General features: G+C 37.4%; 1 protein-coding gene across 5 annotated transcripts in view; it reads left to right on the plus strand.

Annotated features, from left to right (window-relative positions):
* LOC150080216 (histone-lysine N-methyltransferase 2C-like) overlaps window positions 1-26,561 on the plus strand; it is a 1,301,638-nt gene that overhangs the window by 107,662 nt on the left and 1,167,415 nt on the right. For all 5 annotated transcript variants that reach the window (XM_090381514.1, XM_090381519.1, XM_090381517.1 and 2 more), the window contains exons 6-7: window positions 4,576-4,800; window positions 16,017-16,159. In XM_090381514.1, coding sequence (XP_090237640.1) covers window positions 4,576-4,800; window positions 16,017-16,159 — 368 coding nt within the window. The remainder of the gene's footprint in view (window positions 1-4,575; window positions 4,801-16,016; window positions 16,160-26,561) is intronic.

The raw sequence follows: 26,561 nt of genomic DNA on the forward strand, positions 1-26,561 counted from the left end.
AAACATGGCTTGAACCTGACCAGGAGTCAATAGCCTATGCTCCGACAGCTGGATTTTCATCGTTCTTCACGTCAAGATCTCAATCTAGAGGCGGCGGTGTTGCCATCTTCATCAAAGACTCCAACCTGAAATCTGTGCTCGTCACATCTAGCAACTCCTTATTTTATGAAGCAATACTCGTGACTGTGAAGTTTAATGCCTGTTTAATCGATTTAACGGCAATCTGCATACCCCCGGCTCCAGATATTGCAACAGTTGACGATGCTACCAGCTGGATAATGAGTAAGTTACACCCTTCTGCTACGCACATTCTCTGCGCCGATTTTAATCTTCCACCCCACCTGAGCCCTCTCTTTCAACGACTAATGAACAATCTCTCTCCATTAAAGTTGACGATTATCAATGAGGACCCAACGAGAGGCACCAATCATCTTGACTTGATTCTGTTCTGGAATTTGCAGAGTCGACATTCCACCAGAAACGTCCTTCAATTCAGATCACGACCCAATTGCATTACTTCTTGTTTCTGCCTATGCCCAACTTCAATTGCCATAATACTGTTGAAAAGAAAATCATATTCTCTTCTGGATCCAAAAAAGTGCCTTGAGGCAGCACAGTCTATTCCATGGCATGTGCTTGATGGATGTGACCCAATCCTCGCAGTTGATCTAATCACTAGATGGATAAATACAGTCACCCTCTATGCGTCAGCTAAAACCGTACACATTTCTCCAAGAACTAGAGCTTGGTGGACCAAAGATCTAGCATGCAGTTTCCACAACAAACAGTACCTTCACAGGCAGTGGAAAATCCCTATAATCCAGAGCAAGAGCTATGTCCAACAGACTCAAGGCATCAGCATTAAAGAGATACACTGATGCTACCTTGTCTAAAGGAAAAGCGCCATACTCATCAAGACACAGTCACATTAATTCAAATCTTGATCTAGATAACTGGATGGACTACATTTCAAGATTCAAAATCAATTCTGCTTCTGCTGAAATTCCTCTCCAAAACTCCCAATTTGCCCCTACTGATGACCTTTCCATAATTTCCATCACAAGACAGCAACTGATATATGCTATTAAATCCCTGCGTCCATCTAGTACCGCAGGCCGTGATAAGATACCTCATTTTATAATTAAATGCGCTAGCCCCTATATCCTAGATGCATTACTCTCAATCTACAACTCTGTTCTTTCCACACGAGTTTTCCCTGCTGAGTGGAATGAATACTCTGTGAGGCCACTGCCTAAGGTCAAAGCACCAACAAGTCTAAAAGATTTCAGACCAATCTGAACTTCTTCCACCCTCCTCAAACTTCTAGAAAAGGTACTCCTTCCAGCATTAAACAAACAGCTGATGCCACAGAAGCCGAAACAGTTCCATTTCGCAGTCGAAAATAGATCCACCATAACAAACCTCATGGTCGCACAGATTCTTCAAGCCTTCAAAACTAAATCTGAATTAGCTATAGTGTACGCTGATATTGAAGCTGCTTTTGACAGCCTAGACGTCACAGCCCTTCTCAGACTCCTGCAATTCTTCTTCAGGATTAATGGAGACCTACTAGCTTTCGTCACCGCCTTATTGAGGAATAGAAGTGTCCACCTCACTTTGAAGAAAACCCACTTTACAAGAAAAATCAATGCAGGAGTCCCACAAGGTGGTGTCCTGTCTGGCCTTATCTTCTCAGCCATTCTGATTCCTTTCATGAGCCCTCGTGATGATGCTCTAATATATGCCGACGATATAAAGTTTCTTACCTTAATCCCACCATCTGCAAACCCAATGGCAATTATGTCTTCCATCACAGAGAACTTGACCACTCTTTCAACTTTCTTGAAGATGTTTGGATTAAACCTTAATCCGTCAAAATCTGCAATAATGACTTACTCATTGAAACAGCAACCAACAATAATTCAACCTTCAGTTTTAGGTACTCTAATTCCAGTGGTTACCTGCCATAAAGATCTCGGGGTCTATTTTGATCCGAAGCTGAAATTTAATGATCACACAGCATACCTCCGGAAGCGTTTTAACACCCTACGCTGGAGAGCGAAACAACACTTACTTCATTCCAACGATGCTGCAACCACTACCAGATATCTTCAAGCCACTGTTTATCCGGCTATTTTATATGCTGCTGAAATTTGGGCATCTGCATCGCCTTAGCTTCAAAAACCGGTGTTCTCGTATGACTACTGGACCCTGAAATGGGCGACAAATAAGCATCGCCGATCCCCTCAATTGAGAACAACTGACATGGCTGAGCAGCTAAATGTACCCAGGCTCCCGAGGTTAATTGACAGCAGGTATTTAATGACTTCAGTAAAAATGTACACAGGAGTGATAAACGCTTCAAACATCTGGGATTTCTGTTAGTGGCACAATCCTACACCATCCTTGAGGTCAGAGCCCACACTAATCCTCAAATACAAATGGTTGAAACTGTGTAGTCGGTTCCTACCTGCCCAGGCACTCCTCAAAATTCAGGCACTGCTCCGTCTTGGAGTCGACCTTCAGAAATCAGCTACCGACTACAAATACCGTCACATGCTCCTCGAGTGGATTACATCTGTGGAACTGGGATAATTTCCTCCATATGACGTTTAGTCCTCATTTTTTCATTATTATAATTTACATGTTTGTAACTCATAATTTCCATGTAACGGTAATTTTTTCCTTTTTACCAATTAATTTCATTTATAATGTAAAACTCCTGACCATGTCGCCGTGTTGAGTATTATTGTCTCTAGTACATGTCCTGTACTTATTAGCAATAAAGAATTTATTTATATTAATAGTATAATCCCTCTTCCCTTCCTATAATGTCTATCCTTTCTGTACACATTGTACTCCCTAAAATTCCAATTCTGCATTCCTTAGGGCGCCTCCGTAGCCAGGTGGGAAGGAGCAGCAGTGTGTAGCACACGCTTCTTGATTAGATCGGGGTTCGAGCCCGTCACCACCAAATACCGAGGATGCGGAAAGGTCAGGGAATGACCACCGCATATCCCGGAGCAATATGGCCTTAGTTGCTAATGCTTCTAAATAACAACAACAGCATTCCTTATATCTCTGTGACACCACATCTCTAACAATATCTGCCTTTGATGTTTTGACCAACGCCTCAAATTCATAAAATTTATTTACCATACTCTCAGCATTGGTGTACACACAAGTATACATGCACCTGTTCTTTTTCTTAGCTACCCTAACGCAGACTTGTATTTACTTGTTCCACGATGACTCCCAGCAGTCTCTGAAATCCTCCGCACCTTGTTTTCTAGGCTTCTGTTCATTCCGATAGAGCAGTGCAAGAATCACTTTCACCTCTGCCAGCGGCTGCTGTTAATCTGTTAGTCCTTGTATCCTACCCCAAGCCAGCAGTAAAGTAAAGTTCAAAGAATCTAATGTTCAGAGCATGTAGGGTGTCTTTGGTTAAGAGTAATATAATGACCACAGAACTTGTTCTTACCAAAGCCAAATAAATTGAGAGAATTGGGTTGGATACTTCCTCATATAGAAAATCTTTGAAACATGAGTGAAAAGAGAATTTTGTTAATAATATAGTCATCAAATAATATAGTCAAAGCAATTAGCAGATGTTGCAAAATAGTTAAAGAAAGTGACTAATCAACAAATTCAAAGAGTTTGGAATGAAAGTATGATTATTCAGATAGACAATGCAAAATATACAACAACAGTTGGTAGGCTTTTTCACTGGCCTCTACTTGGGTTCATCAGTCAGTAACAATGCACCCATTGCTTTGCGAAATGTTTCTGCTAATCAAGGTGTAGGTATTCAGCAGATGGCTCATAAGTTTAATAATTGTAAGCATAGAAACACATTGTTGATTTGTTATGAATACAATTTTTGCTTAGAAATATTTCCACCTGGTTGTCTTACTGTTATCAGAAAGCTTTCAAAGTAACATTCAGCAGCCCTGATCCCCTCTGGAATTCTGGTTGTGTGTGGTTGACCAGGTCTAGATTGGTTGTCCATTAGAAAAGTTTCATTTGAGTCTGGGATCAGCCAATTTCAGGTAAGGAATTGGGACTAATCCTACTGAGGGAGTTATTCCATCATGCACAACAAGTAAATTAGCTTGTGAACATGCATGTGTAGGGGTGTAATACGTGATAAATACCATATGAACTGGTGCATTGTGACCAAGTAGTCTGTGCAAAAAAATAAAATGAACCTGAATTTTTTATGGTGCCTTACACAAATTGCCATTTACTAATGGCTGGAGTAATTTGAAAATACCGTTGACAGACTACCCTCCTTTGCACAGTGCCATAACAGCTATTCATTATATTATTGTTTATTTTAATTTTGCAACAGTATTTATGGAAATTATATATTTTTTTAATTTGCTTGTTAACTTTATTACTCTTATTGTAAAAAAAAATATTGTGATCAGTTGCCTTTTTGAATTTCTATATAATGCTGTTTTTTACTCTATTTGAGCATAATAACTGGTGTAGTTATTAAAACCCAAAAGGTTTTCATTGAATAAAAAAGCTGTATAACCTACTTGTTTAAAAGTCACGTTTCATTTTCTGCAGGCCAGGTAAGGTATGTTCATTTTGTAATCTTGGAGAGAATAGTGTCCTGGGTCAAGGAGAACTTGCCAAATTTGAACCAACTCTTGGGTTTAATCCTTTTAAAAAGTTTGTGAAGATGCATCGTAGTTCAACTGAAAATGAATACAGTCCTCCTCCTCCTGAAAAACTTGTAACTCCAAAATTCATTCCCCTTAGGAGGCAAAAAGGTTTTGGAAAATTTGGCAGGTAAATTCTAAATTACTTTATTTATTCATTGTCTTGAAATTTTTACTTTCACTCTTGTATAAACAAACTTTTACACAATTATCAAAGAAATATTAGCTGATTAACACATTTCATTCATTGTTGCACAGTGCTTCTTGGAAAATGTATACATACAAGGGGTGATCATAAGTATTTACCTTCACCTAGAAATATTTGAGGTAGGGATTTGAAACTTGGCTGGCAGTTTCATCCTTCTCTTCGCTATTTAGCTTGTATGGTGCATTATAACTTCATAATAGAAGAGACCTTGGACTCCAGGTATACTCATATTGATAAGAATATTGTAACCACTGACCTGAACGTTAGACAATTTTTTTTAAAAATAAAATACATAGCGATTAAAATTACTATAAAAGAAACAAAACCATTACAAACATAAAACATATAAAATCAAATAAAATACATGGAATGTATTTTATTTGATTTAATTCAAAGAGTTTGGAATGAAAGTATGATTATTCAGATCAATGCAAAATATACAATAACAGTTGGTAGGCTTTTTCACTGGCCTCTGCTTGGGTTCATCAGTCAGTAACAATGCACCCATTGCTTTGCGATAGAATTAAAAGTGATAAGAATATAATATAATATATGCAAAACGGCATATAAGTGATATAATAAACATAAAAGGAACATATGAGTCCTAGGGACCTCTTTTTTAAACTTAGACAGAAGGCTGTTGTTGTTGTTGTTTCAGTCTAAGTTGAAAAAGAGGTTCCTATGCCTTGAAAGCTCTTTGTATGTTTATTTTATCACTTATATGCTGTTTTGCATATATTATATCCTTATCACTTTTAATTCTATACCATGTATTTCATTTTATTTTATATGTTTTATGTTTGTAATGGTTTTGTTTCTTTTATAGTAATTTTAATGCCCATGTCAGTGGTTTTCAACCGGGGTGCTGCAACAACATTCCAGGGGTACCATGTAATTTGGGTTAAAGTTACTTAAACATATTATTATTTTTTTAATTTATATGTTTATTTCATTATAAAAAGGCGTAGAGTATCTTTTTAATTTTTTAATATATAATTTTAACAGTAAAATATAATTTTAACAGTTTTTTAATATATATAATATTAAAAAATATGTTATGATATTTATTACAATAATATAATTATAAAAAATACATTTCATAATACAAATTATATATATACATTTTATATATATATATATATATATATATATATATATGTGTGAGAGAGAGAGAGAGAGAGAGAGAGAGAAAATCGGATCTAACAAAAATTGAGTAGGGGTGCCGCAAAATAAAATAAATTACTTAGGGGTGCCATTATTAAAAAAAGGTTGAAACCACTGGCCTATGTATTTTATTTTTAAAAAAATTGTCTAACGTTCAGGTCAGTGGTTACAGTATTTTTATCACTATTTTAACCTTAGTCATTTTTGTGCTATTGAAACCTAAATATCTATCCCTCCGTCCGTCCGTGGATAACCTCTTTCAGGCATCTTGAATAGAGCTCCACACTTTGAGCTAAAAATCAAGTTTCCACTTAGTTAATTACCTCTTCATCAGTTTAAAATTCTGTGGCTCCCTAATAGATGATTTCTTCATTTGAGGCGAGGCGAAGAATTCTGAAGGTGAGAGGTTGGGATAATAAGGTGGATGATGCAGATTTTCAAAGCTGCACCTGATTACAAAGTGTACTGTGAGAGTAGCCTTTGAGCAGGAGCATTACAATCCAGTAGGCAGACACCTTTGGATAGTTTTCCACATCTTTTCAACTTGATAGCTACTTTTAGCTTTCCTAGGAGATTTCTCTACAACTCTCCTGTGATGCTGTTGCCTTTTAGGATAATCTGTGAGGGTGATTTTTAACTTTTTTTTTTAGGGTCCAAGAAGACTGACAACATAACCTTGTTGGGCTTTGTTTAAGGGTGGTGAAGATGAATGTTTCTATTATTTGCTCATCTGTTTTGTTTCTGGATCATAGTGCATTCATCCATCATCGCAACTTGGTGAAAAGAATCTCCCCCCCCCCCAAAACCTCTAACAATTGTGCAGAACGCTCTTTCCTGTGGAGTTTTTGAGGAGGTTAACAGATGTGGAACCTCAGGAACTCATTCATTTTGGTACAAACATTTCACTTCATTTGCTACAAAATTTATTGTCACACATCTGTCATCCAGGACTAGCTGTTCCAATTTAGCCACAATGTTAGGGTGTCTGTAGCTGCGATATATCATCCATCTCTTGAATTATCATGCACACTGATTTCTCCACACCTGAACAGTTTTTTACAATTATTTTTTGGTTTCATATGATTGGCAGTCCTCCCCATATATTGCTTTCATCATATGAATTTATTGTTTATTTGCCTTGCAAATGAAATTCTATAATGGATCGCACCTCAACTTTTTCCAGCATATCATCTTTCATTGTATTCATGCAGACCAGTAACTAATGAATCTAGAAAAAGAAATAAATATACATTAACTTATGAGACTTGGTGTGTGATATCACACACACTTCTAACTCAAATATTTCTAGCAGAGGGTAAATACTTATTGACCACTCTTTGTAATTTATTAATAAATAAAATTATATACATTCAGGTAGTCCTTCAACACAGCTTTGAAGTCAGTTGGGAGCTACCTAATTGGTCTTTTTTATTATTTGTTACCAGATCTCTCTTATTATCATGATCTCTCTCTCTCTCTCTCATTAGTCCAGCCACACTGTGGCTGGACTAATGAGAGAGAGAGAGATCATGATAATGAGAGAGAGATCGCCCTCACCTACTTCCACATATTGCAGAGTCATGATATTTTGTGTGTAGTATCATACATATCTCTGTACTAAAGGTGTAAAATTTCAGTCCTGTGTTTTAATTTGTTTTTCTCTTACAGAGCTAAACGTGTGACAAAGTAGCATCATGGACAAAGTTTAAACCAGAGCTGTAATCCGTTATCTGTTCTTGAAGGGGGAACCTCCTAAAGAAATCCACGAGGAGATGACTGCTGTATATAAGAATGAAGCCTCATCCAGTGGCATTGTGTGAAGCACTGGCATAGACAGTTTAGGTGTGGTCAGACATTCCAGCCCATTCCAGGTCATCCCCATTCAGCCATTGATGACAGTACGATCAGAAAAGTGGAGTCGTTAATCCTGGAAGATTGCCGGATATCTGTGCGTGAATTGTCCCAGGAGGTGAAGATTAGTGTGGGTGCTGTTGAAACAGTCCTTTATGGCCAACTCCATTTACGGAAATTGAGTGCAAGATAGATTCCCTGATTATTGACTGGTTTCCAGAAGGCTGATCGACAACAGAAATCACAAGAAGCCTTGTGCCAAAAAATTGAGGAAGACTTTTTCTCTTGTCTAATCACTCAGGATGAAAGTTAGACACACCATTTCGACCAGGTGCCTCCGTAGCCAGGTGGGAAGGAGCAGTAGTACGTAGCACACGCTTCTTGATTAGACCTGGATTCGAGCCCGTCATCACCAAATACGGAGGATGCGGAAAGGTCCGGGAATGATTACCGCATATCCTGGAGCAATATGGTCTTAGTTGCTAATGCTCCTAAAAACCAAATAACAAACAATAACAAACCATTTCAACTCTGAAAGTAAAAAGCAGTCCATGGAATGGCGACATCATGGTTCCCCACCCCCCAAGAAGGCAAGGGTCCAAGCTCCAGCAGGAAAGGTCTTGCCGACAGTGTTTTGTGATGAGAAAGGCGTAATAATGACTGATTACCTGCCGAAAGGTAGACCAATTACAGGTGCCTATTATGCCAACTTAAAAATTACAGGAGAAAATCAAAACATGTAGGCATGGCATGCTGTCCAAAGGTGTGAGAATGCTTCAAGACAATGTCCCAGTTCACACTTCTGAAATTACAACACAAGCGGCCACTTGTGGATATGAAATACTGCCCCATCCAGTCTACTCACCTGATCTTGCACCATCGGACTTCTTGTTTCCTTCCTCGAAATCATATCTTCAGGGACCCACTTCCCTTATGATGAGACACTCATTTCTGCAACAGAGTCATGGTTCAAAGACCAACCTCACCACTTCTACAAAAATGGTATCCGTAGCCTCATCCATCGATGGGAAAAATGTGTAAATCTGCCCGGTGTTATGTAGAGGACTAAAATCTGTGCCAAGAATCAACAGGCTAGCACCTCTGCGGCTAAGCCAGGGCGATTCTTTATTGAACCACCCTCATAACACTACTTGCAGGCAACCTATTGGTCATGATCAAGCCTTTCATTTACTACTCTTAAGTCACATGTGATGATGAATAAGAAAATGAAGGATCCTGCTCTAACATTAAATTAGTGGAAGCAGTAGAAAAATATCTGTGATTGTGTGACTAAATTCAAAATAATTGTTAGGCCAGGTGCAAAACAATTATGCAGAGTCAGTACTTAGTATTTAGAGAATATTTCTTCTTTAAAGAAATGAAAAATAATAGAATATTTGATATCATTTAAGGAATATCAGGAACAGTTATAAACTTAAATACTGATTAAATTTTATAATTATCCACATGGTATATTGGTGTTCCTTTTCTTAATATTTCAAAAATAGAATCTTACAATTATTAGCATTAGCATTAGTAGAGGCATATGATGCAAGAAAGCAAGCTTATTCAGCATCAGCCAAAAAAAAAAAAAAACACACCACTCCCATTTCACCCCTCCGTTCGCTCGAAATACCTGTCCAGTTGAGCCTTAAATTTGTTTAGGCTATCAACTTCAACAACAAGTGATGGAAGTCGGTTCCACCCACCAACCACCCGCTGGCCAAAGGCAAATTTCCGCACATCTATCCGACATCCGTCCTTCCTCAATTTGAATTTATGCCCTCTGAGCTGATTATTCTGAGCAAGATGAAGAATCCGATTGGCATTGAGCATGCTCAAACCATTCAAAGCCTTATAGTCTGGAGATTAGGCACCTCGCCGGTGCCTAGTCTCCAGACTCTGTAATTTGCAAAACTTAAGCCTTTCTTTGTAAGAGCAACCCTTTGTTCCATTCACTAATCTTGTTGCCCTTCTCTGTACCCGTTCCAGCAGCTCTACATCCTTCTTGAAATGAGGCCTCCAGACCTGTATACAGTACTCAAGATATATAAAGTGAATCGGTAAGTTACTAAGTGAATTATCAGTGAATTACTATGTACAAGTCTCAGGATCATACCAATTTACATAATATTGACATTGTTTCTGGATTCTGTGTTGAATCATGACATCAGTCATAATTAAAGTTGATTAAATAAATAAAAAGGTACGAAGTTAAACAAGATTTGGAAGTGACTATAATATTTCGGGAAAAAGGTATTGTGAAATCAATTGATCTGTATCTCTCAAGGTCACATTTTTGGAAGTGTACTACTTTGATAATTGGTTTATTTTTTTATGTATGTTTTGCTGTTTGCTTAATTTGCATACAGCAAAACGCTGGCTTAAAATGGATATTTTGCCATCATCTGACGTATCATTGAATCATCCTTATGAAGATTAAAAAAAAAAAAAAAAAAACCGACAGTGAAAGCAGAATTGTTAAGTGTTTTAAAATATTTAATAAAATAATTTGGATGATGTTAATTCATATGAATTAAGGTTAATTACAAACATTACTTTGTTATTTATTGTAAAGGTTATAATTGTAGAATGTTAAGAATTATTAATGCATTGATATAGTTTCAATGAAATAAACGTTTTCTTTTATTTTTTTGAATGTTAATTTATTAATTCTTTTAGCAACTTGCCTATTGGTTTAAATTTAATAAACACATGTTATTATGAATTATCTAAAGATTAGCTAGCATGCTTTTAGTTTCTTGAAGTTAATTTATATATATATATATATATTAGTGAGAAAATATAAACTGAATTTCGTATGTATAATCAGTAAAAGGTACTCAACTATCATATTTGAATTATTTTACTTGGTCATATGTATGTATGTATACTGGACAAGAGACCAGTGTATCTGATGGAAACAAGTGCATCAATCAGACAGTAATTATCATGCATCCCAACTTTGAAACAAGAAGTGAGATCAAATCCTTTTTCACAATGGTACAAGGTATGGCGACACATTCATTCACTTGGTCTCACTGCAAAGTGAATGGGTATGTTGGAATGTGACTTGGCAGACAACCAGGGAAAGGTTCAAGGTCAATCGCCATGCCTTGAACTAGTGGCTGTGCATGTAGTCTCGTTATTTAACCCTTCAGTAATGTTGTGGATGACTGACGGTAGTTGTCCATGGAATTTTTAAATTGGTGCCAATAACTAGTAATTGCACACAGCTGTGCAGCTCTTAATACATTCCTGCCTTAAGATAATTTTTTTGTTTCTGTGTAAATCAAGGACAGCTGATGGTTAGTTTTATGAGTAATTTGCATACAATTGGCCTGGCAGACAAAGTCATTCATGTGAATAATCATATTATGATTCTACTCTCCATTTCACATACTGCATTCTGGTTTTCTGTTGATTTATTTATTTTTTTTATTTTATTTAGGACATTTATTTTTTCTATCTTTGTTACAATTTCAGTTTTTACTTAGATTTTAGAGTGCAGTGTCCTCTTTTTCTCTTATTTTATTTGTTTAAATAGATTTTGCCATGTCGTCTTCTGTAAGAATTAGAGTAGATGATTTTAGTGCTGACAATAAAGCACAATTGTCATAGTGGATGAATGAGTGTACAGATGATGAATTAAACTATCACAACATAACCTAACCTATATTTACTGTAACAAAATGTTATTTCTCAAAAGAAATATTTCTTCAAAATATATAGTTCACATATCATGGAAACCAATATCTTTACTCAGTGTGTAGACAAAAATGCATTCTTGAGCAAGAGCCCCAAGCTACATGGGAGTTTACTGACGTATGGGTTAGTGCAATTGCATCATTTTTATACATAGCAAACTACCCAAGAAGAGGGGGCCAAGAAACCTTCGATTGGTGCCTTCTAGGTGGTGGTATCTACTGAGAATAAGTAACAGTAGTCTTTTCCATTGGTGAAGCATTACTTATTTGAGGTAATGCAATATCATGGCAACTCGTTGTGAAGGTTTTCACAATATGAGATATAATTAAAATGGTGCCATTTTCCTACTTGGGGTAATTTGCTACATATAAAAGTGATACGATTGTACTAAGCCATATGTCACTTTACTCTGTGTTTAACAAAAATGAAATACCAATAAATATTCTGTTAGTATTGAACATCAAATTATTCCATGATGAACCTTCTATAAATGATAATCTACTGATTGTTAGAATAATCATAATTTTGATACAAATATTCAATATTTCTATCATCATCGATAAAATAATTACCATTGATGCTTGATAAAATATTCTATCAGTGTTGCACATTAGATGATTATTTATGGCTGTCCTTTTCTTCTAGAAACTTAAAAATGAATTTATAATTATCCACATGGTATATTGGTGTTCCTTTTCTTAATATCAATAAGCACATCTATTATGAAATTACAAAGGGACAAAAAAAAATTCGAACATTTAAAAATGAGTTTTAAACTGGAGGACAGTAATCATCCATTTAATGACTACTGTCCTCTAAAAGTGTCACAAAAGGTCACATATTACATATTATCAGTTTCTACGTGTTATTTATCTATCCACACGTGGCTGGGGAACATGTGGCTGGAGGAGATTGAACCTATTTTGTTTGTGTGTATCCAACCTTGACTTTGTGCTTTAGGAGTTGGATGTGCATGGACATCACCATTTCACAAAATGCTGTAGTCACTTTAACTTTTTACACAAAGTTAAAGTGAGTTTTCACTTTGAATGCAGAGGTACAAAGTTAAACAAGGTTTATCTTTGTACCTTTATATATTTTTAACCAACTTTAATTAGATGTGATGGCTAGATTGAAACAGAATCATTTCCACTCTTATATATTGTGATGTGAGTTTGTATACCTTATAATTCACTTAGCACAATAAAGTCACTTTATTACTGGTTGTGGTGAATTTTTGTGGGTCCTCAAATCAAACTTCTATTCCAAGATTCACTAAAAAATTAAAGCTACAGAAATAAGACCTGGAAGCATCCGAAAACATCTGCTAAAATGTTTTAAGCAATGAGAAATCACAAAATTATAGTGAAGTTGTGGATGAGCTAATAATTTTAGCATGCAGAGAGTTGGGATGCAACATGTCATTAAAGCTTCATTTCCTGCATTCCCTGAAAACTTGTGTGTGGTCTCTGATGAACATGGTGAAAGGTTTCACCAAGATATTTCTCAAATGGAAAAAGATACCAGGGAAAATGTTGGCAGATTACTGTTGTAATCTCATATGGGAGACACCAATAGACAATTATAAAAAGCCAAAAAACAACAGAATAAGTATTTTGTTATCAGATAAACTTTTTGTAAATAGAATAAGGTTAATAGACCCATTGTTAAATATTTAGTATGTAACATTTTCTTAAAATGTATGAAATCTTTTTTACTAGAAACATAGTTTTAATTTTAATCCCTTCTCCCTTAAAATTAAAATTGGCGGGTGTTACAGCACTATGGTTGGCATATTTGAATTCAGCAATGTCAAATCTACAAGAATCACCCTGAATTTTAACAGGGAGCGGAAAAAAAAATGGGTTTTTTTTTGCTGATCAGTGTAATTATTTTACAACTAGCCTGTGTTCCATTTAAAAAAAAAAAAAAAAAAAAAAAAAACACGTATCGGGTGAGATTATTTGAGAATAAGGGCTAATATTAAATTAATAAGAGACATTTCACATGAAGTATGTTTGCAAATTTTTATAGTACCAATTGTTGCTTGAAATTAAATTTGCTACTCCTGATTGAGTCAAGAGTTGAATACCAGTACAGGATTTCTGTTGTGATGATGAATTAGTTTTGCCACTGTGCTGTGTGGAACAGCTTTTACTCATGTGGCTGATTTGGTAATGGAGTCTAATGAGGATTTTAAATGTTGAATCTTCTTTAAACAAAATGTTGCTGAGAATTAAAAAATTTCCTGATTGGCTGGTTCATTTTCTGTTCATTCACTAAGGTACCAAATTGATACCTGCGAGTTCCAAATAGTTAAATAACTTCCCCCTTCCCCTGTATTGTAATATAGATCAAGATTACCTGTCTGTTTGGAAATTATTTAGTAGTAACTTTACATTTAGAAATAATAAATTATAATTTTCTGCATTTATTGTCTTTTCTTTTTTTTTTTCCCAACGTACAAATATATACAATAAGCTATACAAATTTGCAAACATATGTAGTGTTGAAGTATTTTTTAAATTCATTATTATACTAAAAATAAAGTAAGAGGTCATATTTTATTGCTGTAAAATATGAATCATGTTAATGATTTATGTAAGGATTTATTTTTTAGCATATATATGTACACTGAGTGATCATTCAATTATGACCACCTACCTAATACTTCGTAGGTCCTCCTTTTGCCCTCAGTACAGCAGCTATCCGACATGGCATTGATGCAACAAGATGTCGGAAGTGTTCGGGAGCTATGGCCATCCAAGCTGTGTGTAATGTGGTCAGCAATGCAGGTATGGAGGTGATTGGTGTATCCAGACATGCCTTTCCCTAGTGTCCCACAAGTGCTCTATGGGATTGATATCGGAGGAGTTCGGAGGCCAGTGTTCCTCAAACCATTCCTGCACAACAAGTGCCTGATGGCTCGGCACATTGTCATCTTGGAAGACACCATCGCTATTTGGGAAAAAGTGTAACATAGTGGGGTGTACACAGTCAGCAAGCAGTTGAAGATAGCAGAAACCACTGATACGTTGTTCCACATGCATCAGGGGTCCAAGTTCCTGCCAGTGAAACATGCCCCACACTATACAACTGCTTCCACCAGCCTGCACTTTTGATACCATGCATGATGGATCAAGAGCCTCATGTTGTTGACGCCAAATCCATACACGACCATCCAGGGTGTGGAGTAAATAACGTGAATCATCTGGCCAGAACACCTTCTTCCAGTCTTCTAATGTCCAACTTGCATGCCCTTTGCACCAGGTGAGTCTTTTACGCCGATGAAACTTGGTTAGGAGAGGATGCCGTAGGGGTCATCTGCTGGTATAGCCCATATGTGCGAGCGTGCGATGCATGGTCATGCCAGATATTGTTCCGGGTTGGCCCATGTTGTATTGGGTAGTCAACTCTTCAACAGTGCTGCGCCTGTTCACCTGTACGAGTCGTCGGACCTGGCATTCACCTCTAACATAACTTTTTGCTGACCTTTGCAGTTTTGCCGTCAGGTTGTTGTTTGATCATTTTGATGCCAGTCCTGGTACATTTTAACTATGGCGGCTCTCGAACCCCCCCCCCCACCAGTTCAGCCGTTTGGGAAATCGAGGCACCAACTTGTTGAGCACCCACAATCTAGCTTTATCAAACTCCGATAAATCCTTAGTTTAACCCAGTTTAACTTAGTTTAACTGGGGTGCCAGAGCAACATTCCAGGGATACCACGTAATTTGGGTTTAAGTTACTTAAACTTATTTTTTTTAAATTTATATATTCATTTCATTATAAAAAGGTATACGGTATCTTTTTAATTTTGTGGCGATCTATAATTGATGTTTATTTAGTACCTCTATATAAAGAATAAAATTATACAGTGTGTGTGTGTGTGTGTGTGTGTGTGTGTGTGTATAATTTGTATTACGAATTGTAATTTTGTTTATAGCTACATTATTGTAATAACTATCATATAACATTATTTAAAAAAAAAAAATATATATATATATATATATATATATAGAGAGAGAGAGAGAGAGAGAGAGAGAGAGAGAGAGAGAGAAAGAGAGAGAGAGAGAGAAAGAATCCAATCTAACAGGAAGAAAACTGAGTAGGGGTGCATTAGGGGTGCCATTATTAAAAAAGGTTGTAACCACTGGTTTAACGCATCACGCTCGGAATTTTGCTACCTACTGAACCACTGACACCTTATCTATGTTACGTAGGTCGACTAACTCTGCACTCTCGTACCTCACATGGTCAAGTCGCATTCAGTTTTCATAAGGGTTATCATAATTCAGTGATTACTCAGTGTATATGCTAATATGCATATAATTTTTTTTCTTAGTTAGAAATATAAGGCCATTTGAATGTTTTAATTTTTATAAAATATATTTTGAATTGGTGCATTTGATTTATAGGGAACGTGGTAAATTACATAGACGTACAGGTATATACAGTTCATCGGGTGATACATTAAGGGGTAGTCCAGGGCCTATGGAGGAATTAGCAGCAGTCGGATTTTCTGAAGAACCAGATATTAACAGTTTATTTGAGCCCACAGGTAACTCATGGAAAATTTAACTTTTGTTTAACTAAGAATTAATACACACTGTATTTAATATACAGCAGACTCTCAATTTACTGTGATATTCAAGACTCCAAATTAAAAAGAAAAAAAAAAAAATTCAACCAAAAATCATAAAATTCAAGTAATAACTAGAATAGGCAGATGTTTTGCAAGTCGTAAATAAGTGACAAGAATCGGCATTATAAGATTAATGTGCCTATTATCTTGCAACTCCTGCTGTCTTCACACCTGATGTTCAAAAAAAAAAAAAAGACCAAATGTTTAGTTTGTTTTAGTGCATCGTATCAATTGTTGTGTTCCGTCACACTGCAGAAAGACAAATTTTGTTTCATTATTTATGTCAGGGATGTCAAATTTTTTTTTAGTAAATATATTTTTTTTTGTTTAGAAATCGCAAAAATGATGGGTAAACGCAAAAGAGTTGCACTTTTAGTTAAACAAAAACTTGAAAACAGTTCATCCGTTAAATTTTTAATGAACCATTATAACGTTGATGACCAAACCTTATGCAACATCGTAAAAAATAAAAGGAAGCTATTAGATTTAAAATCGACATCGCAAAAAATAAAGGGAAGCATTGTATTGGACACAAGAGTAGTACATGGCAAGTTTTTTTATCTATCGCCATATTTTTTTACGAAAGTTGCTGAACATTTTTCGATACAGTAAGTCCCCGACTTACGCAACTACAGATTTACGTAAATTTTTTTTCACTCAAAAAATTTTTTTTTTTTTTTTTTTAATTGTAAAATTTAAAACAACAAAAAAAATAATAAGCAGTCAATAACGACGATCACGGGACGCACAAATTGCAGAAGTGAGATCGGAGTAACACGCAAAAAAATAGGAAAGAAGAGAAGATTCTTACAATTTATTTAAAGTTTTTTTTTTATATGACTGAAGATTTCAGTGAAGAGGACACATTTCACTTTAATAATGTAAAACCCACTGAATTCCAGCTATTGGTATTTTTGCAAATGTAATAAGGTCAAGTTTACTACCTGTTTATAATTAGATGCACAAACAGAAAAGCCCAATAAACTGGAAAATGCAAATTGTTTTTATTGTTTTATGGCAGTGACCTACAGAAATGTGCTTTAGTAAAATGTGAGCTTGCGCAGGATGATAATATGTAGTGAGTTTTTGCCTTAACCCTGTGAAGTTCTTTACAGAAAATTTCATTTTGACCGTTATCATGGTGCCGACTAAGAGAATAAGTGACAGTGGTATTAGTAAATCTACCAACAAAAGGAAAGTGATCGGTTTGGATCAGAAAATTAAACTAATAAGAATGTATGAAAATGGTCAAACTTTAACAAGTATCATGCTGAATTCAGATTTGTCAATAATAACATAGTAGCAATATGTTACTAGTAATTCCCGAGTTATGTAAAACTCAATGAAGTAAGAAGTCCTGGAACGTATTCCTACATATGTTGGGGACTTATGTATTTTTGGATTATCCGGGATTTGTTTTTTTACCATTTATCCCGGAAAATCGAGAGTCTACTGTATATGAAGCCATGGTAAAATAGATAAAGTTAAGTAATGAAGTGTAACTACTCCTTTAGAACATGTTAAAAATTAATGAAATAAATGATGGCTCATCCACTTCACAATATTTTGTGAAGTGGATGAGCCATCATTAAACTCTCATCCCCGTGGGGATGAGAGTTTAAGGCAATTAGAGAGTGAGAGACTTGGAGGGGTGTGTATAAAAATGAAAGTATATGTAGGCAGAATTTTAGGTGCCTTTATTAAAGAAAAGGGGAAAAGAAAAACAACATATTTCTAGCTTGAATTTATAAATATGTGAACTTGCTTTCTAGAACCTGAAGTGTGGATAATTGGATAAATTGTAGAACTATAAAATATAGATATTCACACAAAAACAAATTACAGAAAAGTTACGGCAGCATAATCTGTTCTGAGCCATCCTGTTTTTTTTTTTTTTTAACCCCAATATGTTGCCTGAAAGAGAGAAAGTATGCCATCAGCATTTAGTTTACTCAGTCCAATCAAAGCCTGAAACACTCTAATCATGTTTCCAGTTTCCAAGCACTGCAGTTTGCAGAAATGAAGTCTTTCATGGTAAGATGCCCTTTTTGTGCTATTGCTCTTCTCTGCACTCCATTCAAAAAAAGATCCACATCTTTCCCAAAATTAGGCCTTCGCACTTGTATGCATTACTCAAGATGGAAACCCTGCTCTGCGTAATTGGATGATCACTTTATCCCTGCCAGCAAAATTAGCATTAGTAGAGGCATATGATGCAACAATGCAAGCTTATACAGCGGGGGGGGGGACCATTTCACTCATCCATTCACTCCAAAAGTTTGTCCAGTTTTTCCTTGAATTTATTTAAGCCATAAACTTCCATGACAACAGATGGAAGTTTGTTCCAGCAATCAACCATGCACTGGGCTAAAGGCAATTTTCTGGACATCTATTCTACAACTCTCTTTTGTAGAATAGAGAAAGTTTGTCCAGTTTTTCCTTGAATTTATTTAAGCCATAAACTTCCATGACAACAGATGGAAGTTTGTTCCAGCAATCAACCATGCGCTGGGCTAAAGGCAATTTTATGGACATCTATTCTACAACTCTCTTTTGTCAGTTTGAATTTATGTCCCCCCAAGTGCATAATCTGAGCAAGAGGAAGAATCCCATCAGCATTGAGCTTGCTCAAACCATTCAAGGCCTTATATACCCCAATCAGATCACCTCGCAGGTGCCTAGTCTCCAGCTGCTGCAATTTGCAGAACTTAAGCCTTTCTTCTTAAGCACACCCCTTTGTTCCTCTCACCAATCTTGTTGCCCTTCTCTGTACTTGTTCCAGCAACTCTACATCCTTCCTAAAATGAGATCTCCAGACCTGTATGCAGTACTCAAGGTGTGGCCTGACCATTGACATATACAAAGCGATAATCGTGTCCTTATCCCTGCTAGCAGAATTCCTGCATATCATTGACAAGACCCCATGACCTGCTCTGGCAGCCTGTCCGCACTACTCAGAAAACTTCTGACTGCACAGTTACAACCACCCCAGGTCTTTTGCATTCTCTGCTACCTGAGATTCATACCACACAGTTGGTATGTTATTCTGGGGGTTATGTGCATTACTTTGCATTTGTCAATTTTAAACTTCACTTGCCGCTTCTGAGCTCATCTGCCCAACTCTCCTAGATCTTGTTGCAGCAGCGTACTGTTATTAACAACCCTGCCAACCTTAATATTGTCTGCAAGCTTGGACATTAATTACACCTGATATATCTTCATCAATATCATTGATAAATATGGAAAACAACAGTGGACTGCACTAATACGAGGGGTGTTCGATAAGTTATCTACCTACCTATGAAGGAAATGAGATATAGGCAAAAATCTGTTTTTATTTTTTAATGTAACTCCCCTGAACTTCAATCCACTTGTTTCATTTTGTTGGCAACGAGGAAATACCAGAGAAATAAAATTATTTGTTCTGTCCATCAAACAATGCAGAAACAGTAGACTTCAATTCATGATCATCAGCAAAACGACATCCATGTATGTTTTTGTTTTTTTTTTTTTTGAGGTGTTGAAACAGAAAATAGTCAGTGGGAGCAGATCTGGTGGATGGGTAAGTTCTGTAAAGTTACAGTCCCTCAAAGCAGCTGCAGCAACAGCATGTGACCTGTTCCCTGGTCGTTGTCGTGAAGAAGCAGCACATTATAGAAAGAAAGATAGAAAGATTTTCACGGTGTTTATCCTTTTGACATCTCTTAAGTTGTACAGTAGGGATGCATATGACTCCCCAGTGACTCTTGTGTTCTAATGAATGGAGAAAATTCTCTCAGCATCCCAAAAAATGGTGTCCATAATCTTGCCAGCTGAAGGTTGTGTCTGAAAGTTTTTGGATGAGGGGAACCCTTCTGCTTCCATTGCATTGATTCTTGCTTGGTCTCAGGATTCCAGTGATCATCCATAACAATTCTGGAGATGAAAGTTTCAAGGTTCTTTCCATAAAACTCAAAATTCTCCTCACAACACCGTACTCTAAATTGCATCTGCACAGGGGTAAAAAATCTGGGGACCCACCATGCTCTGAACTTACTCATCCTTAAATGTTCATGGAGGATAGTTATAACTGTTCTCTCAGATATATCACATTCCCTAGAAATATGGGACACCTTTAAGCATATGTCATTGAGCACAAAGGTTAATACAGCTTGGCACATTTCTGGAGTGGTCACTGACACAGGCCTTCCTGGACGTGGATCATCTTTAATGGACTCTCGATACCACTTGAATTGCTTTGACTGAAATTTCACCTGGTATTCTGAAGATGCACTGTTGCCATGCGCAACCACCATCCTTTCATGAATGGCCCTTGGCCCATTTCCTTTTGGTTAGAAACTTGATGACTGAACAATTCTCCAATTTCGACAAATCTATAATTTGATTCAGGTGTCTTCCTCCTTTCTGTTACAGCAGCACAACCGAAAAACATAGTGGAATCAAAATTAGTATGATTCAAGTTGAGATATATAGGAACATGGTAAATCATGAATCATTGAAATATAACTATGGGAAAGTACCTTAGGGTTGATAATTTATTGAATGCTGCTCGTAACATTAGTTCAAGAAGAGCAGTGTCCATTTATTAGAACTCCCTGTCTTCTTCCCCTCATCCATCCCATAATCCATTGCAGCAACTTGCCTTTAATGCCATACTGCTCCAATTTGTTGACTAGAACTTCTTGACCAGAAGTTCCAAGACATCGAAGGCAAATATTGTTGGGATACCAGAGACGTGGTGTCGCACAGACATAAGCAGTGCAGAATTGGAATTTTTGGAGTACAATGTGTACAGAAATGATGACCAGGACAGAAACGGGGGAAGGGGTTATGCTGTTAGTTAAGAAACACATAAAATCTAAGGAAATGCATCCATTTGATGTTGGTGGACAGTGCAATGTTGAGTCTGTTTGGTGTGACATAAACATTGGGAAAGCAACAATGAGAGTAGGTGTGTGTTATAGGCATAATGAATCTGATGAGTATGATAAGCAATTGTGCAAAGAAATAGAGTAGGCCAGTAAATGAGAATGTCTGATAATGGGGGATTTTAACTTTCCAGATATTGACTGGAACTTGTGGTTTGGTCACTCGCACACTAGCAAGACTTTTGTGGATTTATTGGATGACTGTTTTCTACAGCAACATGTTCGAGGGCCAACCAGAGGGAGTAATACTCTTGATCTGATTATCAGCAGTGATTATTCATGCATTAAGAATCTGCAGGTAAATGAACCACTAGGTGGCAGTGATCACAGCGTGCTGAAGTTGGATTTACTCAAAGAGGTAACTACCATCAGGGGTAAAGGGAAGGGTTTTTGCTTTCATAAAGGTGACTACTGTGGTCTGAGACAGTATTTAAATTCTATACGTTGGGACCAACTGATAATGTTACTAACAGCAAATTCAAAATGGAAAGCATTCAAAGAAATAATCTTGGAAACTATTAGGCTTTTCATACCAACTAAGAAATATTGTTCAAGATTTAGGCCTAAATAGATGTCAGATGAACTAATTAGACGTGTGGTAGAAAAGAAAAATGCATAGAATACATATAAATTAACTGGTGACAGACGCCTATGATAGATATAAGCTGGTGTGTAACGAAGTCACAAAGGAGGTTAGGAAGGCAAATGCATATTACAAGAAATCTTTGGCAAACAATGCAAAGAAAAACAGCAAAGAGTTCTTTACTTATGTAAACTCTAAAAGGAAGGGTATGAACCAGATTGGTCCACTTGATATTGATGTTTCAACTGTTGATGATCCTGCTCAGGTAACTAACAAACTAAATGAATATTTTGCATCTACATTCACATTTGAGGAGTTATTCAGGGAGGGAATTGCCAGAGGTGTATTAAACTCTGGCAGTAAGCTAGATAATCTTGTAATAACTGAGAGTAAAGCGGAGGAAAAATTGTTGAAGATAAAGAAAGGCACCTGTGGTGGATGGAATCTATCCAGTGATATTAAAGGAGGCAGCAAAGGAAGTAAGCAAACCCTTAGCCATAATTATGAGAGCCTCCTTTTACTGAGGAAAGGTACCCATGGACTGGAAATGTGCAAATTTGACCCCAATCCACAAAGGAGGATCAATGTGAGACAGGTAATTACAGACCTGTTAGTTTAACTTCTGTTCCACGGAAATTAATGGAGGCTGGTTAAAGAAGCATTGCAGGATCATCTAGACAAGACTTCAGTTATAGCTCGGACACAACATTAGCATTAGCATTAGTAGAGGCATTTGATGCAAGAAAGCAAGCTTATGCAGCATCAGCCAAAAAAAAAAAAAAAAAAAAAAGTAACATAAATAAATAAAAATAACCACTTCCACTTCACCCCTCTGTTCGTTCGAAATACCTGTCCAGCTGAGCCTTAAACTTATTTAGGCTATCAACTTCCACGACAAGGGATGGAAGTCTGTTCCACCTACCAACCACCCGCTGGCTAAAGGCAAATTTCCGCACATCTATCCTACATCTGTCTTTCCTCAATTTGAATTTATGCCCTCTCAGGTGATTATTCTGAGCAAGAGGAAGAATCCCATCAGCATTGAGCATGCTCAAACCATTCAAGGCTTTGTACACCTCTATCAGATCACCTCGCTGGTGCCTAGTTTCCAGACACTGTAATTCGCAAAACTTAAGCCTTTCTTCGTAAGAGCACCCCTTTGTCCCATTCACCAATCTAGTTGCCCTTCTCTGTACTCGTTCCAGCAGCTCTACATCCTTCTTGAAATGAGGCCTCCAGACCTGTATACAGTACTCTAGGTGTGGCCTGACCATTGCCTTATACAAGGGAATAATCACCTCCTTATCCCTGCTAGAAAAATTCCTATATATCATTGACAATACACCATGAGCTACTCTTGCAGCCCGTCTGCACTGCTCAGAGAACTTCATGTCTGCCTGCACAACCACCCCCAGGTCCCTTTCACTCTCTACCACTGTCAGTGTAGTACCACACAGTTGATACGTTGCTCTGGGGTTGCTGTTTCCCATATGTAGTACTTTACATTTGTCAATGTTAAACTTCATTTGCCACCTCGTAGCCCATCTGCTCAACCTTTCCAAATCCTGTTGCAGCAGCATAGTGTCAGTAGTGTCCTTGACAACCCTGCCAACCTTCGTATCGTCTGCAAACTTGGACATTAAGCCTGATATACCATCATCAATATCATTTATAAATACAGAAAACAATAAAGGACCCAACACTGAACCCTGAGGGACTCCACTAATAACATTAGTCCACGATGAGCAGTGTCCATTGATTACCACTCTCTGTCTTCTTCCCCTCAACCACTCCTTTATCCATAGCAGCAATTTGCCTCCAATGTACACTGCTCCAATTTGTGTAGCAGTCTTCCATGTGTAACAGTATCAAAAGCCTTTCTAAGATCCAAGTATATAATATCAAAGTTATTCCCTGCATCCAGTTCTGTTGTGACTGCATCATAGTATCCAATCAAATTGGTGAGGCAAGACTTACCCTTAACAAAACCATGCTGTGTCCTAGCTATAACTGAAGTCTTGTCTAGATGATCCTGCAGTGCTTCTTTAACCAGTGCCTCCATTAATTTTCCGGGAACAGAAGTTAAACTCACAGGTCTATAATTACTTGTGTCAGCCTTTGATCCCCCTTTGTGAATTGGGGTCACATTTGCACATCTCCAGTCCATGGGTACCTCCCCTGAGTCCAAGGAAGCTCTCATAATTATGGCTAAGGGTTTGCTTACTTCCTTTGCTGCCTCCTTTAATATAACTGGATAGATCCCATCCACCCCAGGTGCCTTTCTTGTGTTTATCTTCAACAATTTCTCCTCCACTTTGCTCTCAGTTATTACAAGATTCTCTAGCTTACTGCTAGAGTTGAATACACCGCTGGCATTCCCCTCGCTGAATAACTCCTCATGTGTGACTGTCGATGCAAAATATTCATTTAGTTTGTTAGCTACCTGAGCAGGTCATCAACAGTTGACCCATCGATCTCAAGTGGACCAATCTGATTCATCCCCTTCCTTCTAGAGTTTACATAAGTAAAGAACTCTTTGCTGTTTTTCTTTGCATCCCTTGCCAAGGATCTCTCGTAATCTGCCTTTGCCTGCCTAACCTCCTTTGTAACTTGGTTACAGATCAACTTGTATCTATCATAGGCGTCTGTGTCACGTGTTAATTTGTATGTATCCCATGCATTTTTCTTCTCTGCCATATGCCTCATTAGTTCATCTGACATTCATTTAGGCCTAAACCTTGAACAATATTTCTTAATTGGTATGTAAAGCCTAGTAGCTTCCAAGATCAGTTCTTTGAATGCTTCCCATTTTGTTGGCGCCTCCGTAGCCAGGTGGGAAGGAGCAGCAGTGCGTAGCACATGCTTCTTGATTAGACCGGGGTTCGAGCCCGTCACCACCAAATACGGAGGATGCGGAAAGGTCAGGGAATGACCACCGCATATCCCGGAGCAATATGGCCTTAAGTTGCTAATGCTCCTAAAAACTAAATAACAAACAAACAAACAAGCTTCCCATTTTGAATTTGCTGTTGGCAATATCATCAGTTGATCCCACTGTATAGAATTTAAATACTGTCTCAGTCCATTGTAGTCGCCTTTACGAAAGCAATACCCCTTCCCTTTACCCCTAATGGTAGTTACCTCTTTGAGTAACTCCCACTTCAGCACACTGTGATCACTGCCACCTAGTGGTTCATTTATCTGCAGATTCTTAATGCATGAAGAATCACTACTGATAATCAAATCAAGAGTATTACTCCCTCTAGTTGCCTCCCGAACATGCTGATGTAGAAAACAGTCATCCAATAAATCCACAAAAGCCTTGCTACTGTGTGAGTGACCAGCCCCCAAATTCCAGTCAATATCTGGGAAATTAAAATCCCCCATTATAAGACTCTCTGATTTACTGGCCCACTCTATTTCTCCGAACAGTTTCTTATTATACTCATCAGAGTCATTAGGCCTATAGCACACTCCTACTCTCAATTTTGATCTCCCAATGCTTATGTCACACCAAACTGACTCGACACTGCACTGTCCAGCGATGTCGACTGGCTTCACTTCCTTGGATTTTATGTGTTTTTTAACTAATAGCATAACCCCTCCTCCCTTCCTATCCTGTCTATCCTTTCTGTAGACATTGTACTCCCCAAATTCCAGTTCTGCATTCCTTATATCTGTGTGACACCACGTCTCTGAAATCCCCACAATATCTGCCTTTGATGTTTTGAGCAATACCTCAAATTCATCAAATTTATTTACTAAACTTCTAGCATTGGTGTACACACAAGTATACATGCACCTGTTCTTTTTCTTAGCTACCCTAACACAACCCATGTGTTTACTTATACCCCAATGATTCCCAGCAGTCTCTGAAATATCCTGCATCTTATTTTCCAGGCTGCGGCTCATTCCAATAGAAGCAGTGCAAGAATCACTTTCAACTCTGCCAGTGGCTACTTTTAATCTATTAGTCCTTGTATCCCTCCAATCTAGCAGTTTTCCGAGCCACCTAACACTGCCTCGATAGCATCAGCAAACATTCTTGCACCCTTTCTATTTAAGTGTATCCCATCCCTGTAGAAGCAGTCTCTCCTGTTAACAAGTACAGACCAGGCTGAAAAAAATTCTACCCCTTGAGCCCTGCACAATCTTTCCAGGGCCGAATTGATTGACAGGGCTCTCATCATATACTCCCTCCTATCGTGTCTGGGCAGAATTGCAGACACTTTCAATTTCAACCCTAATTCACGGCTTTTTTTCATCAGTAACCTGTACTTGTCAAGTAATTCCGCCGGTCTCCTGCTCTTAATATCATTAGTGCCAACGTGTACAACTATATCACCTTTTGTGCCCTTAAAAGATGATATCCGCTCTACAACGTCATCAACTTTTGCCCCTGGCAGACATACCCTGGTCCTGTTCCACCTATCGGTTTGTTACAAACATGGGTTTGTTAAGGGGAAGTCTTGTCTGACCAACTTGATTGGATGCTATGATGTAGTCACAAAGGAACTGGATGCAAAGAATAATTTTGATATCATATATTTGGATCTTGGAAAGGCTTTTGATATTATTGCACATGGAAGACTGCTGCACAAATTGGAGCAGTGTGGCATTGGAGGCAAATTGCTGCTATGGATAAAGGGATGGTTGAGTGGAAGAAGACAGAGTGGTAATCAATGGACACTACTCTTTGTGGACCAATTTTATTAGTGGAGTCCTCCAGGGTTGTGTTGGGTACATTGTTGTTATCTGTATTCATTAATGCTATTGATGATGGTATATCACTTAATGTCCCAGTTTG

The sequence above is a fragment of the Mastigoproctus giganteus genome, chromosome 9 (assembly GCF_048544385.1).
Source record: "Mastigoproctus giganteus isolate SK-2022 chromosome 9, ASM4854438v1, whole genome shotgun sequence".
NCBI classification, from domain to species: Eukaryota; Metazoa; Arthropoda; class Arachnida; order Uropygi; family Thelyphonidae; genus Mastigoproctus; species Mastigoproctus giganteus.